This window comes from Hibiscus syriacus, unplaced genomic scaffold, assembly GCF_006381635.1.
Source record: "Hibiscus syriacus cultivar Baekdansim isolate YM2019G1 unplaced genomic scaffold, ASM638163v2 tig00013386_pilon, whole genome shotgun sequence".
In the NCBI taxonomy this organism is placed as follows: Eukaryota; Viridiplantae; Streptophyta; class Magnoliopsida; order Malvales; family Malvaceae; genus Hibiscus; species Hibiscus syriacus.
The window spans coordinates 309,638-322,136 of NW_024062302.1; the positions used below are offsets into that span (position 1 = coordinate 309,638).

At 38.2% G+C, this 12,499-nt stretch overlaps 3 protein-coding genes across 4 annotated transcripts; 2 read left to right on the forward strand and 1 right to left on the reverse strand.

Annotated features, from left to right (window-relative positions):
• Positions 1 to 561: 561 nt before the first annotated feature.
• On the forward strand, positions 562 to 3,140 carry LOC120206208. Its single transcript, XM_039205923.1, has 3 exons — positions 562 to 764; positions 852 to 1,267; positions 1,765 to 3,140. The coding sequence occupies exons 1-3, from the start codon at positions 699 to 701 to the stop codon at positions 2,999 to 3,001; spliced, it is 1,719 nt and encodes a 572-aa protein (XP_039061854.1). The 5' UTR covers positions 562 to 698; the 3' UTR covers positions 3,002 to 3,140.
• A 1,463-nt stretch (positions 3,141 to 4,603) lies between these two features.
• On the forward strand, positions 4,604 to 6,090 carry LOC120206209 (transmembrane protein 205-like). The gene is made up of 3 exons (XM_039205924.1): positions 4,604 to 4,926; positions 5,011 to 5,230; positions 5,674 to 6,090. Exons 1-3 carry the CDS (start codon positions 4,721 to 4,723, stop codon positions 5,887 to 5,889), a joined length of 642 nt encoding a protein of 213 aa, XP_039061855.1. The 5' UTR covers positions 4,604 to 4,720; the 3' UTR covers positions 5,890 to 6,090.
• Positions 6,091 to 7,671: 1,581 nt separating this feature from the next.
• On the reverse strand, positions 7,672 to 11,216 carry LOC120206210 (phospholipase A1 PLIP2, chloroplastic-like). Of its 2 annotated transcripts, XM_039205926.1 has the most exons (6): positions 10,524 to 11,214; positions 9,346 to 9,858; positions 9,185 to 9,244; positions 8,533 to 8,949; positions 8,072 to 8,450; positions 7,672 to 7,819 (listed from the first exon to the last, which is right to left on the reverse strand). In XM_039205926.1, the coding sequence occupies exons 1-6, from the start codon at positions 11,169 to 11,171 to the stop codon at positions 7,782 to 7,784; spliced, it is 2,055 nt and encodes a 684-aa protein (XP_039061857.1). In that variant the 5' UTR covers positions 11,172 to 11,214; the 3' UTR covers positions 7,672 to 7,781. The 2 variants fall into 2 exon arrangements, with proteins under 2 accessions (XP_039061857.1, XP_039061856.1); XM_039205925.1 differs by having other exon boundaries at positions 7,746 to 8,450; positions 10,524 to 11,216.
• Between the last annotated feature and the right edge of the window lie 1,283 nt (positions 11,217 to 12,499).

A 12,499-nucleotide genomic window follows, 5' to 3' on the forward strand; every position in this document is an offset into this window, starting at 1 on the left:
TTTCTCCTCTCTTTTTTGCTTTCGTGACGTAACTATTTCATATAAATTATTGTTTATTAAAATAAACAATTGCTATTAGAAGATGAATAAATGATAGTATAAGAAATGCAGGGCGAAAAGAATATGGTTGAAATTGAATTAAATGGATCTAATCATAATCGATAAATTAAACAGTTCAATTAATATGATTAAATCAGATTTTTGACTCCTTATCGACCACACCCAAATAGTTGAATCCGTGAGTCCACCGGTCATTACCGGTCAGAGTCACCGGACAAACCAGTTCATCATTTTTACATCTTTTAAATTTGGGATATAGTCTAGTAGTCATAGGCCACATAGCGTAGCTAAGAGAGAGAATCTAAAATGGTATGATGCCAGCTACGAGTCTGAGGGACCAAAGCTTTCACTGAGGTCAAAGCTGGCAATATCCTTTATTATTATTTTTCTTTGTTCTCTCCACTACCTTCCCTTCCCTCATTTACTACTCTCTGAAGTCTGAATCTTCATTTCAATTTAGATATAAAACCAACGTTTTCTCCATTCTCCCCACCTCACTTTCCATTTTCCCACTGTTCCTTTCTCTAAATTTCTCCTCATATATATGCATGCTCTGGGAACAAGGAAATAAAAGTGAGACAGAGGGTAATGGTTGATCTTTTTATTTGATTATTCTTCAGCAAGGAATTAAAACGGCCATGGCTGTTTCTCCATGTTTAGGTGTTAATGATCAGAAGAAACACTGGTGGGTTAGCAATAGAAAGGTAAAACAAAAAGGAAAGTCATCCGTCTTTTTATGCAGCTTCTGCAAAGATGATCGTTTTCCTGAAATATTTGTGTTCTTTGTGCAGCTTGTGGAAAAGTATGTAAAGGATGCAAGGATCCTCATCGCAACGCGAGAACAAGACGACATCGTTTCCGCTCTTAATCTTCTGGAAGCGGCATTGGCTGTCTCGCCTCGTTTAGAGACGGCTCTTGAACTCAAAGCTAGGTCTTTGCTGTACCTGAGGCGTTTCAAGGACGTTGCTGATATGCTGCAAGAATACATTCCCAGTCTCAAGATGTCGGCCGACGACTCTGGGTCGGTTTCCTCCGATAACTCGTCGCAGCCGCTCTCGAGGGAGCGAGTCAAGCTTCTCCCTTCTAATAACTCATCCTCCGACTCACCTGCTCGCGACTCATCTTTCAAGTGCTTCTCCGTCTCGGACTTGAAGAAGAAAGTGATGGCTGGGTTGAGTAAGAACAGCGACAGAGAAGGGCACTGGAGGTAATTTTCACTCTTTTATCTTTTTGCTTGATTTTTGTTTACTTGTTGTCATCAGAGTCGAACATGTTCTGTTCTATTGGCATTGAAGTAAATGCAGAGCCAACCTCCATGGAATTTCCAACTAATTCACCCTTAAATATACCCATTTTTTTATATTTTTTAAATTATATGAAATCTCTTACATTATTAAACGTAAGATTATCTCTAATTTTTTATTTTTAAAATGTTATTATTGGTTGACTGTTAAGTACAATATCTTATAAATATAAACTTTGTATAAATTATAGAAATGAATTAATTTTGTGAACCCAACTTCTAAAAAAATGAACAAAAATCTGATTAAAAACTAAAATAAACAATAAGTAAGAGAATCCAAAAATATTTAAAACAAATCTATAATTTAGGGAACCAGCCCTCTTAAATTATGAGACAAGGGTATTTAAGTAATTTCGATGTTTGTTGAATTCTAACGTACTTGGAACTCGATTTTGATGCAGGTACTTAGTTCTAGGCCAAGCATGCTGCCACTTGGGACTAATGGAGGACGCCATGGCACTCCTCCAAGCCCGTAAACGCCTAGCCTCCGCCGCATTCCGCCGTGAAAGCATATGCTGGTCTGACGATAGCTTCTCTCTCCCTACCACCATTAATCCTTCAGAAATCTCCTCAGCCGCTATGTCGCCTCCTCGTAATCCCACATCTCTCTTTGAATTGGAAAAAATTTCCCAGCTTCTTTCATATATCAAATTCCTCATCCGCCGTCGAACTGCTGCCATCGCCGCTTTGGATGCCGGCCTATACTCCGAAGCCATACGCCATTTCTCCAAAATAGTAGAGGGTCGCCACCCTGCCCCTCAGGGCTTCCTTGCAGAGTGTTATATGCATCGAGCCTCCGCTTACAAGGCCTTGGGTCGAATAGCCGAGGCGATCGCCGACTGTAACAAAACGCTTGCTCTGGATCCATCTTGTATCCAAGCGCTCGACACCCGGGCCATGCTTTTGGAAACAATACGATGCCTACCTGATTGTTTACACGACCTCGAACACTTGAAACTTCTTTACAATTCCATCTTGCGAGACAGGAAACTTCCAGGTCCAGTCTGGAAGCCTCACAATGTTCGGTACAGGGAGATCCCGGGGAAGCTTTGTGCATTAACGACTAGGATCCAACGATTGAAGCAAAGGGTTGCCTCTGGGGAGACTGCAAATGTTGATTATTATACATTGATTGGTTTGAGGCATGGGTGCTCAAGGTCTGAACTTGAGAGAGCTCATTTGCTGCTGTGTTTGAGGCACAAGCCGGATAAAGCTACCAACTTTATTGATCGATGTGAGTTCGCCGGCGAGCTCGATCTCGACTCCATTAAAGACAGAGCCAGGATGCCGGCTTTGCTTCTTTACAGATTGCTTCAAAAAGGGTATTCCAGCGTGATGTCTACAATTATGGATGAAGAGGCAGCTGAAAAGAAATGGAAGAAAGCTGCTGGTGCTTTACAACAAGCAAAACACTTGACAATTCAAGTGCCGCTAACCCAAAATCCAAACTCTAAGTTAGAACAGGAAGCCAATCTCGCTTCTTTAACAATTTTTTCAGATGTTTTGGCCGGTAATAGTTCCAATTCAAATGCGTTTCAAGGTGTATTTTGCAGGGATCTTGCTGCAGTTGGGGATTTGCTATCACAAGTTGGGTTTAATCGTCCACTTCCAATGAAGTACGAGGCACTGAGTTGCTGATTGTTATTTAGAAGTCTACCCTACTGTCATATCAATGATTAAAAAGTTACCGGGGATGTTTACCGGCAGATGAATCTCTTTACAAATTTACCTGTTTGTACAAAAAAAAGTAAAATTTGTAACCTGTCGGAAAATTTTGTCATCCCCTTTCTACTTTTACATTTTTATCTACCACGTGTACAGAAAATTTCATTTCTGAATTACTACTTTTGGCTTGGCCTAGAAAGCTATTTTTCCTTTAAAATTCAGTTTAATGGAGATTATTGTTAGGATTTACACTCGATTCTTTGATTTAGCATATGAAGAAAAGCTTTTCTTATATATATTTTATCTGCAGCAGACTGATATGTCTGACATTCCACTATTTCTTTTGTTTGCCAGCTCCACACCGAATGTTCTACTTTCTCCACGAGTGTGGAGACGTGGTCATGGCTTTGAGTGCATCATCGTTGGAAAAATTAATATAATAAAAAGACAATGTGAAGTCAGATAGGTTTCTGCCAAATGTGTAAGAAAACAAAAGCAAATGGGCTTTTGTAAAGGGGTCAAATCATGCTTTTGCGAGGCATGCAGAAAACACTCTTCTCCTCGGTTGCAATCCTCGATGTACATCATTGCGTATGATGGGAGTTGGTGGTAGCAATAAAAGCTGTTTGGCCATTTTTTCACCTTCATAGACTGCAATCATCAAAGTTTTAGAATATCTATGAAACAGATTGAATGGTACTTTCTTTTATTACTACAATTAATATCCTTCTCATATAAAACAAGGAATTATGTATCCCTAGTCGGCCCTTCTAACCTGCTTGACTTCACACACATTTTCATGCCTAGCATTCAAGATGTGACCAATGGGAGATAGGGTTCCGTTCGTTGCAGACTTTCCACAATACTATTACCATCGATCGACGTCATAATATAATTTCATCTGCCTTAGTTGGGCAAATAATCCAAACAAAACAGTTTTGGAGAAATATAAGTATTAAAAATTTAATTTGAGATATATATTATTTATTATAATATTTTTAGAATTCATAGTGTAAAAAAATGAATTTTATAACATATAATAAATATTTTTTTAAAAACAATATATAATAAATAATTGAAGTTTGTCATACTTATATAATGAGTTTTACGTATATTGTAACAGATGAATTATATCTTATAATAAATCTTTAACACCTGTATTTTATAAATTTTGTTTTTCGCTCATGATATTTCTAAATTTTATTGATTTCGACTTTTATGTTGTATTATTTGAAAGTAAGATGAGTGTATAATTTTATGTTATAGATGAAATTTTAAAATTTTAAGAGGATATGAACTTATAAAAATTTAGAATAAGTAAATAAAAAATCAAGAATTTTTTTTAAAACTTAAAATATATAATAATTAAAAATTTTAAGGAACGAATATCCCCCACCCCCTTCAAAATCCATTCATATTTGAAAGCGTGCCGCGTGATATAATTTCTGTCATAAAAAATAACAAAAATATAGAATATCGTCAACTTCAAGGATTAAATTAAGAAATGTTTCTAAGTTGAGGGACTAAATCTTGCTTTTATCTTATTTAAAAATTCTTGACAATTCCACCAACCGCCAACCAGCAACCGGCAGTGAAGAAAGAGGTCGACACTTCAAATATTAAAAGCTGAAAACGAAAAAAAAAGTACCTATTTTTTATTCACTATATTAAATATTCTAGAAGATCGGAGATATGGCTTGGATAACGCAATTCCTAAAGGCGGTGGCTTTCTTAGCTGTCGGGGTAATATTGTCGCCGGAGACTTTCGGATCAAAGTCGGACGGTTCAAATTCTCTCGGTCTCGCCCCTTTCATTAAGCTGGCTCATCTCCTCAGCTTCTCTACCGCCTTTGGCGCCGCCCTTTGGGTCACTTTCATTGGTGGTATCATCATGTTCAAGTACGCTCTTCCATTATCACCTTAATCGCCAAATTAAAAACATTTTCTTCAAGTAATCACGATTTTCTTTTATTAAATGCTTAGGAATCTGCCGAGGCATCTATTTGGTAATCTTCAAAGCAAGATGTTCCCGGCTTATTTCTCGATGGTCGGGGTTTGTTGTTCCATATTGGTGGCGGCGTTTGGTTATTTGCACCCGTGGAAGTCAGCGACGCCGCCGGAGAAGTACCAGCTTGGGTTTTTAGTCTCTGCGTTTGCTTTCAATCTCTCTAATTTGTTCGTTTTTACTCCCATGACCATTGAGGTAATTTTGTTTTTATCTATTGCTTGTCGATCATAGAAATTTGGATTCCGATAATAAAAATTGTCTAAAGTTTCAATTTCATTTCTAGGGTTCAGCTGGTTGGCAAAAGAAAGGGTACAATAAAATCTGAATTTTCTTGTCTAAAATGTTTAAAGTCTTTTACTTTTATGAGAACTTAGAATTATCTTACTGCTTTTGAGAACGTTTGTATAAGATTTTGTTGAGTGGATGTTTGTGTTGAATGCTTAAAAGTTGATGGCGTTGGTTTTCTCTGCGTTCTATTAGGAACCTCGAATACATAACTCGGTTCATTTTAAGGTCATTTAATTGCTGCATTCACGAACATAGCTTTTTCTTTTCCATCTTGGTTTACTTGTTGACTTGCTGAATTGCAGTTGCATATGCGCAAAGCCTTTGTGATATGAATATGTATGATAATGCAGATGATGAAGCAAAGACACAAAGTGGAGAGAGAAGCCAACGTTGGTGATGAAATTGGATGGTCGAAGAATCAGGAAGCCGCGAAGACTAACCCAAAGCTTGCAGCAATGAACAAGAAATTTGGAATGATCCATGGGTTATCTTCCCTTGCCAATATAATTTCCTTTGGCAGCCTTGCTATGCACTCATGGTACTTAGCCGGTAAGCTCAATCTGTAGTTTACAGGTTATTTAGACATAGAACTGCGTTCTGGCTATAGATTGAAGTGATGACTTGTACTTCATGTGTCCTCTGGGATAGACTGTTCCAGTTATTCCTGCTAGATTGTGTACAATTGAACCATAAGTTAATAAAGTGAATTTTGTCTTATTTGTTCACTTTGAAATAAATTAACAAAGTGGGATGGTGAAATTAGACTTTTGTGACTGAATTTGAGTACATGACTTTAAAATTCCTTATTTGTATAGTTTGCATGGCAGCTGAACATTAAAAATTGCTTGATATATTTTTTTCTTTCAAGTTGATTGTTAGTTTTTCGAGTCAGATATCAAGTATCTCACTTCGACTCGTTAAGAACTCGAGTCAAGTCTTTTCAAATAGATTTTTTATCTATCTTTGACCAAGTCAAACTCGAGTAACTTGCAATCTGTCTCGTCTCATTTACAATGAACCAACCTATTCCGACTATATCCCATCTAATAGGTTTGGTTGGGATGGGACTAGCAGATTATGGGGAATTGGCATGGGTTGGCCCAAAAGAAAGTAGTACGGCTAATAGTGCTAAATCCGTTTCAGAGGAATAAAAAGAGAACCAACTCACCTGCCTGCACCGTGTTGACCCTGATTGTGGGTTTCAACTTTCAAGAAAATCCATTGTCCTCTACTAAATGGGTTTAGAGTCGGGTAATAATGTTAGACCAATCCTAACCCCACTGAGTCTCCCTATCCCTTAAGGCAAGGCAACAGGCCGGTCCCTACCTGTCTCTCTCCCTGGGATATAGCACTAGATTTGAATATAATTTTTCTAAGGAAGAAATTGAATCAAGTGGTTTAGTTAATTACGTGAGTTTTTTCTTATAATGGATATCCTAATTGCTTTATCGTGTACGCTATTTTCAACCGTAGTACTTGTCAAATGCCCATGTGTCCCTTCAACCTACCTTGCCAATCTTCGGTGACATTCATAATTTTGTCGGCTCTTGCCAAAATGGTCCACGTCACCATTTATTTGATTGGGGAAAACCCATATAAATTGGTTGTAGAAAATTCGTAACCCGAAGCAAAGCAACTACCAGATACCGATGGAAGTCTACACGTAAAAGCGGGTGCAACGCGCAGTGCAGTGTTGTGGTGGGAGATTCAGGCGAAGCCTGGGAGTGCTGATCCATCCATATTAAGCAGCCCGACCTTACCTTGTTGGATGGATAGGCTCAAGGAGCACATCCATTTTGGAACTCCTATTTTGTTTGTAGATGGAACCACGTTTTTCCATGCAGCGACATGTTTTTGGTCGTGGGCTTTGTCGATTTCTTAGGATCTGGGTGGGAAAGGTTGAATATGTCTTTGCTAGATATGCATTTCACTTCCATTTTATCTAAAATTATTCATTTCTTCAGATTAAGCCAACGGAATCCATTGATTTGATTGATTACAGCAAATTGCGCATCTTTCGAGAGAGATTGACCGTATGTTTGCTATGAGTCAACCACTGAAATTATAACAGACATTCATCGATGCTTTATTTAAATATGTTCCACTGAAAAATCCACTGTTTAAACATCATTGGCCATGATGTTCTGTAGGTCTAGACCGGTATCTTAATTTCGGCGATATGTCAAGCAATGGCGGCACAAAAGCCATCACCTGACCACCATTTTCGTGACACCAGTCGTGTAAAAATCGTTGGCTTTTGGCAAATATTATAGTGGAAAAATCAAGGTTAAGTTTTCTAAGATGATGCCACCGTACTATTAACTGAAAGTGTATAAAAATATATCTTATTTTCATTTCCTACCATTAATAAACAAATGTTCTATCTCAATAAACCTATTCGACACCCCCTCGTGATTCAAAGAAGAAAGAAAAAGAATGAATGTTTTCCTTTCCTAAATCAATGAATAAAGAATCTGCATGCCATATGCCTCCCACCTGTATAAACTTCCTAGGAGGTAACAATAGATGACCTACCAAATATGGATCAGCGAAGACTGATCAGACAGTATGCACCAACGAGAAACAACTTAGCAGGAAATAAAAGAACCACAAGCAAGTGCATGTGCTGTGATGCAACAAACCTAGTAAACCGTTTCAAGGATTCTCTCCCCGTATGTAAAACACCGGCAAAGTTGAATAGTTTTTGCCATACGTTGATTGTGGCTCTAGACCTGCCAAGAATGATACCGACACCATTTATTTCACGGGGCAATACGAGTGGCCACCAGACCTTGCGCCGCTGCTCCCTCCTCATCTTCCTCGTGCGTTTTAGCTCTTGACGGATCACGCCTCGAACACATTTCAAGTAAGAATTCATGTCATGGTCCCTTTGGATTGTTCCTTCAGAACCATATGCAGAACGGTCACTTAAGATCTCAAGTGGATGTGGAGAGTTAAAGAAGACCCTCTGTGCAGCCCATAGTAGCTTTTCTTCACCATCAGTATCTGACAACTGGCAGCTCAGGCAATATAGACCAATTCCTGAAGGAAGGAGATGATGATGTGGAGAGAATTTCTCAGCCGGTTGTAATATCATAATTTGCCCCATTGGTGCATACAATAGCTTCTGTAGTTCCATGAAAGAAAAAGAGTTAGCTCCATGTTCTATTGTAGTTGCATACAGATTTTTAATAATTCAGAAACATTACATGATTTTCAAGACAAGGAAGGTGGCGAAATTTTCCATTGATAGCCTTTAAAAGATCCGCAACGTGATTAGGATAATTGCAAGAGAAAGCTCGGGGGACAATGTCTCTGTGCATTGTGATTGCCTGAACGTGACTCTGTGGCAACCCGAGTTTGTGAAGAAGACCATCACCACCACACATGATGCTTGGAGATCCAAATGTCACCACAGGAAGTAAGGAAGAAGCCGGTACTTCACCTCTTATAAGCAACATGAGATTTATTAATAGCGACAAGCTGCCACCAAGGGAGTGCCCAGTGAAGCGGAAAGCTGCACGCTTGCCATGTGATTTTAGGAGGGAACGCACTTGAGGCAACATTTGTTCATACATGCCTTTAGCAACCTCATATATACCTCTATGCACAAGAACATCGAATCCCTAAACCAAGAAAAAATTACTGCAATCATCAGTAAGAAGGAAATAAAGTACATTTTACTCATTCCTCAGTTCTTCACTTGCATACCCAAAGCAGAGGTTGAAAATTCCTGTTTCTATTATCATAAAAGATTTGAGGATATTGAAATATGATGCAATTTCTACAAGCATCTTACAGAATTAAGAATCAAAACAAAGATTCCCAAGCAGCATATCAACATATTTGTCAAGAAATTACCTCAAACTGAACAGGCTCAAAAAGCAGATTTGCCTGCCAAGATGCCAGTGACTCAGATCCCTATAGATACACAACATAGTTTGAGTGTAACCAAATCCAAAAGATGAAGGGCAATAAAAATAAGTTGGATCTTGTAGTTAAAAAATAGTTATGTTACCAACCTGAATTACAAAGAACCTTGTAGCACTCTGATCATCATCGCATATAAACCACTCGCAAGGTGATGAATGTGTTGAGTTCAAATCATCAGCAACAGCTTGCTTCACTTCTTCTTTAGCAGCAACCACGGCAGTCACAGAGTCTGTGGTTGCCATTAAAGAAGCCACGTCAGAGTTTATCACATCAGAACTGCCGTCACTTCCGCTTCCATCTTTAGATGAACCCTCGCTGTTTTCAGGATTTGAGGATTTGATAGGCAGTATGGTCATCGTATGGGAATGCAAATAAGCAGCAGCAGAGGCAGCTATCTGATATGCAGCAGAGGAACTGATCCGGGGGCCAAGATTTTTCTTCTCTTGGCCTTCTGCATTATCCTTTTCATTACTTTTTGACTCTTGATCTTCAGAAGACAAACCAATTTTCTCATTATTTTTCTTGGCTTTCATTCCCAGTTCTCTCTTCTCTATCGATGAAGTAACCATTCGTAAACCACGGAATTTTAGAAGATTTTGAGGCTGAATTTTATCCAAATAGGTAAATTGAGAAAACAAAAACATGTTATTTCTTCATAGAGATAGTAGGACTATATGCGTGTGTTTGTGAGCCAGGTTAAAATTTACAGAGAAATAATTATTTCGCCAATAAAGGATATCAAGCAGACGCCCATTAAAGATAAAAAGCCATTATCTTCGAAGAAATAAATTTTGGACAGCTTGATCGACAAAAAAACACAAACCCAAGGTGCAACCATTGATCTAAAACCCTACTACAAACATACTGCTAAATGAACCATCACAAATTCACAATTAAATTGGAACCTAAACAATCAAGGCTCCATTTTGCACACTTTCGATTTCTATCTCAAGAAACCAAATTGGCTGACAATGTACAGAGGAAGGCTTCATCTAGATCGAAAGTTTCAAAACAAAAACAAATTCACAGCACCTGAGCTCGGCCTTAATAGAAAGTTAATAGAACTTTCACAAAGCTATAGATGATTAAATATTTCCAGTTTGGGTACAACTTATTATAGACTCGGGTCTTAGAAACCCAGAAACCGATCTTTAACTCTGCCCATTGGCAGAAACAATGAAATAAAACATCTCCATCATTTATAAATGAACATATAAGATATGAAGGAAAATTAAGAAGAAAAAAAACAACTAACATGGATTGTTACCTTAATATTTTGAATGTCGTAAGCCAAGTTTCCAAGGTACGACAATTGAGCGTACAACTTAGCCTCAGCCAAAGACACCCTTAGTAGCATCTTGGAAAAGGAATCTTTATCAATTTCAATCTCCTTGTTTCCATTTTCATCATCGTCGGCAACAACTCTACAGAATTCACACATTTCTTCATCCCCATTGACGACATCGTTTCCATTGTTTTCTTCTTCGGTCTCCTCCTCTTCTTCTTCCTCGCTTTCTTTCCACAAAGACTTGACGTGCAAAATCTTCAAAACCCAATTCTCATTCCGCCCGTCCACTGTCGCCACACCATCCACGTCCTCCTCCGGTACTTTCCTAGCCTCCCCGTGATTATTCTCCACCAAAACGGCATCGTCAACTGCCATCCCGTTGTACCTCTTGCTATTCCCATCTCCACCACCAGGCCACAAAGATATCAACGGGTACCGAAACGAGAACCTGGAAAAAGCCGTCTTCTGCGAAGGAACCGAAGAGGACGTCGATGCCGATCTATGATCCACCGAAGACAGAACCCCTGCACTCACTTGAGTCGTGTGAGCCCTACATTCCAGTGGCCCAGTCACGGAGATCGCCGGCGCCATTCCATGAATCCCCGGTTTCGAACAAAGCCCATCCATCCTCGTTCCCGGGTTGCAAACTTACAGAGCAATAACACCGAGCTGGAAACTCAGGAAACAAGCAAGGTGACTTAAAAAAAACTTTTGAATTAACTACAATTTTTTTCGCCTCTCTTTCGTTGTTTGTTCTACCAGTTTTATCAATAATAATAGAAAACAGAAGGGGCAAGAAAGGTCGAGGAAAAATCACAAGTTGTATTCGTATCCAACTCCAAATGCCTAATTGCTTGGTTTTCCTTTGAAAATCTCTGTTTTATAATCATTTAAGCAGGAGGTTGAAACGACGGCGTTTGATTGTAGTTTCGTGCCGTGTTTGTTGTCCGACTGGAACTGGGAGGTTCCGAGACCAAGAGTGTCTGTGTGTGGGAATAATATCTGTCACGTCAGAGGGATGAAGTATAAACTTGAAAAACTAACACGATGACGTGTCCGTAAAGTTAGATCTGTACGACTCTACAGAATAACACGTTTCCAGCGTACGACACCTGTCTCTCTATTAGTATTTCATTTTATTTGAGGAAGGCTTTCACTTGTTGATTGAAAAAGGAAAATCTGAGTTTTCATTTTCTTTAAATGCTTAAATATAAAACAAGGATTCAAACTAGTGCGTTTTTATGAATAAATGTTTAAATTACTTAGTAATCTTATTATCTAATGTTACAAACGTTATTATTTTAGATATTTCGACATCAACTGCGTTAGTTGTTTTATTCTAGGGGTTAGATAATTGGGGATTGTCTCAGGAAAGGCGGGTTAATATACGGTTAATATACGGCGTTACCGGATACATTAAAAGATATTTAATAAATTTGGTTTAGCGCTACCGAAAATGTTGACTAATAATAATGTAGTAGGTCTAAGTCATGAAGAAATATTAAAAAATTGTGCAACCGGCAAACTTAACTTGTCAGTTCGTGTCGATCCAAAACGATATAATAGGTAAAACTATAACAAAACCGGTATTGAAATGATAAAACCGGTAAAGCGCTACATGATACATTTAAAGTGTCGGTACTTTAATATAAGGATCGACACTTCGTGAATTTAAAAGAGAAGCAGTTTTAAATCCTATAAAATGTCGATACTTTTAAAAAATGTATCGATCCAAAACGATATACCAGGTAAAAATATGATAAAACCGGTAACAAAATGATAAAATCGGTAAAACGTTACCGGATATATTGAAAGTGTCGATACTTTATATAAGGATCGACACTTTGTGAATTTAAAAGAGAATCAGTTTTAGCGCCTATAATGTGTCGATACTTTAAAAAAATATATCGATCCATAACGATATAACAGGTAAAAATATGATAAAACCGGTATCA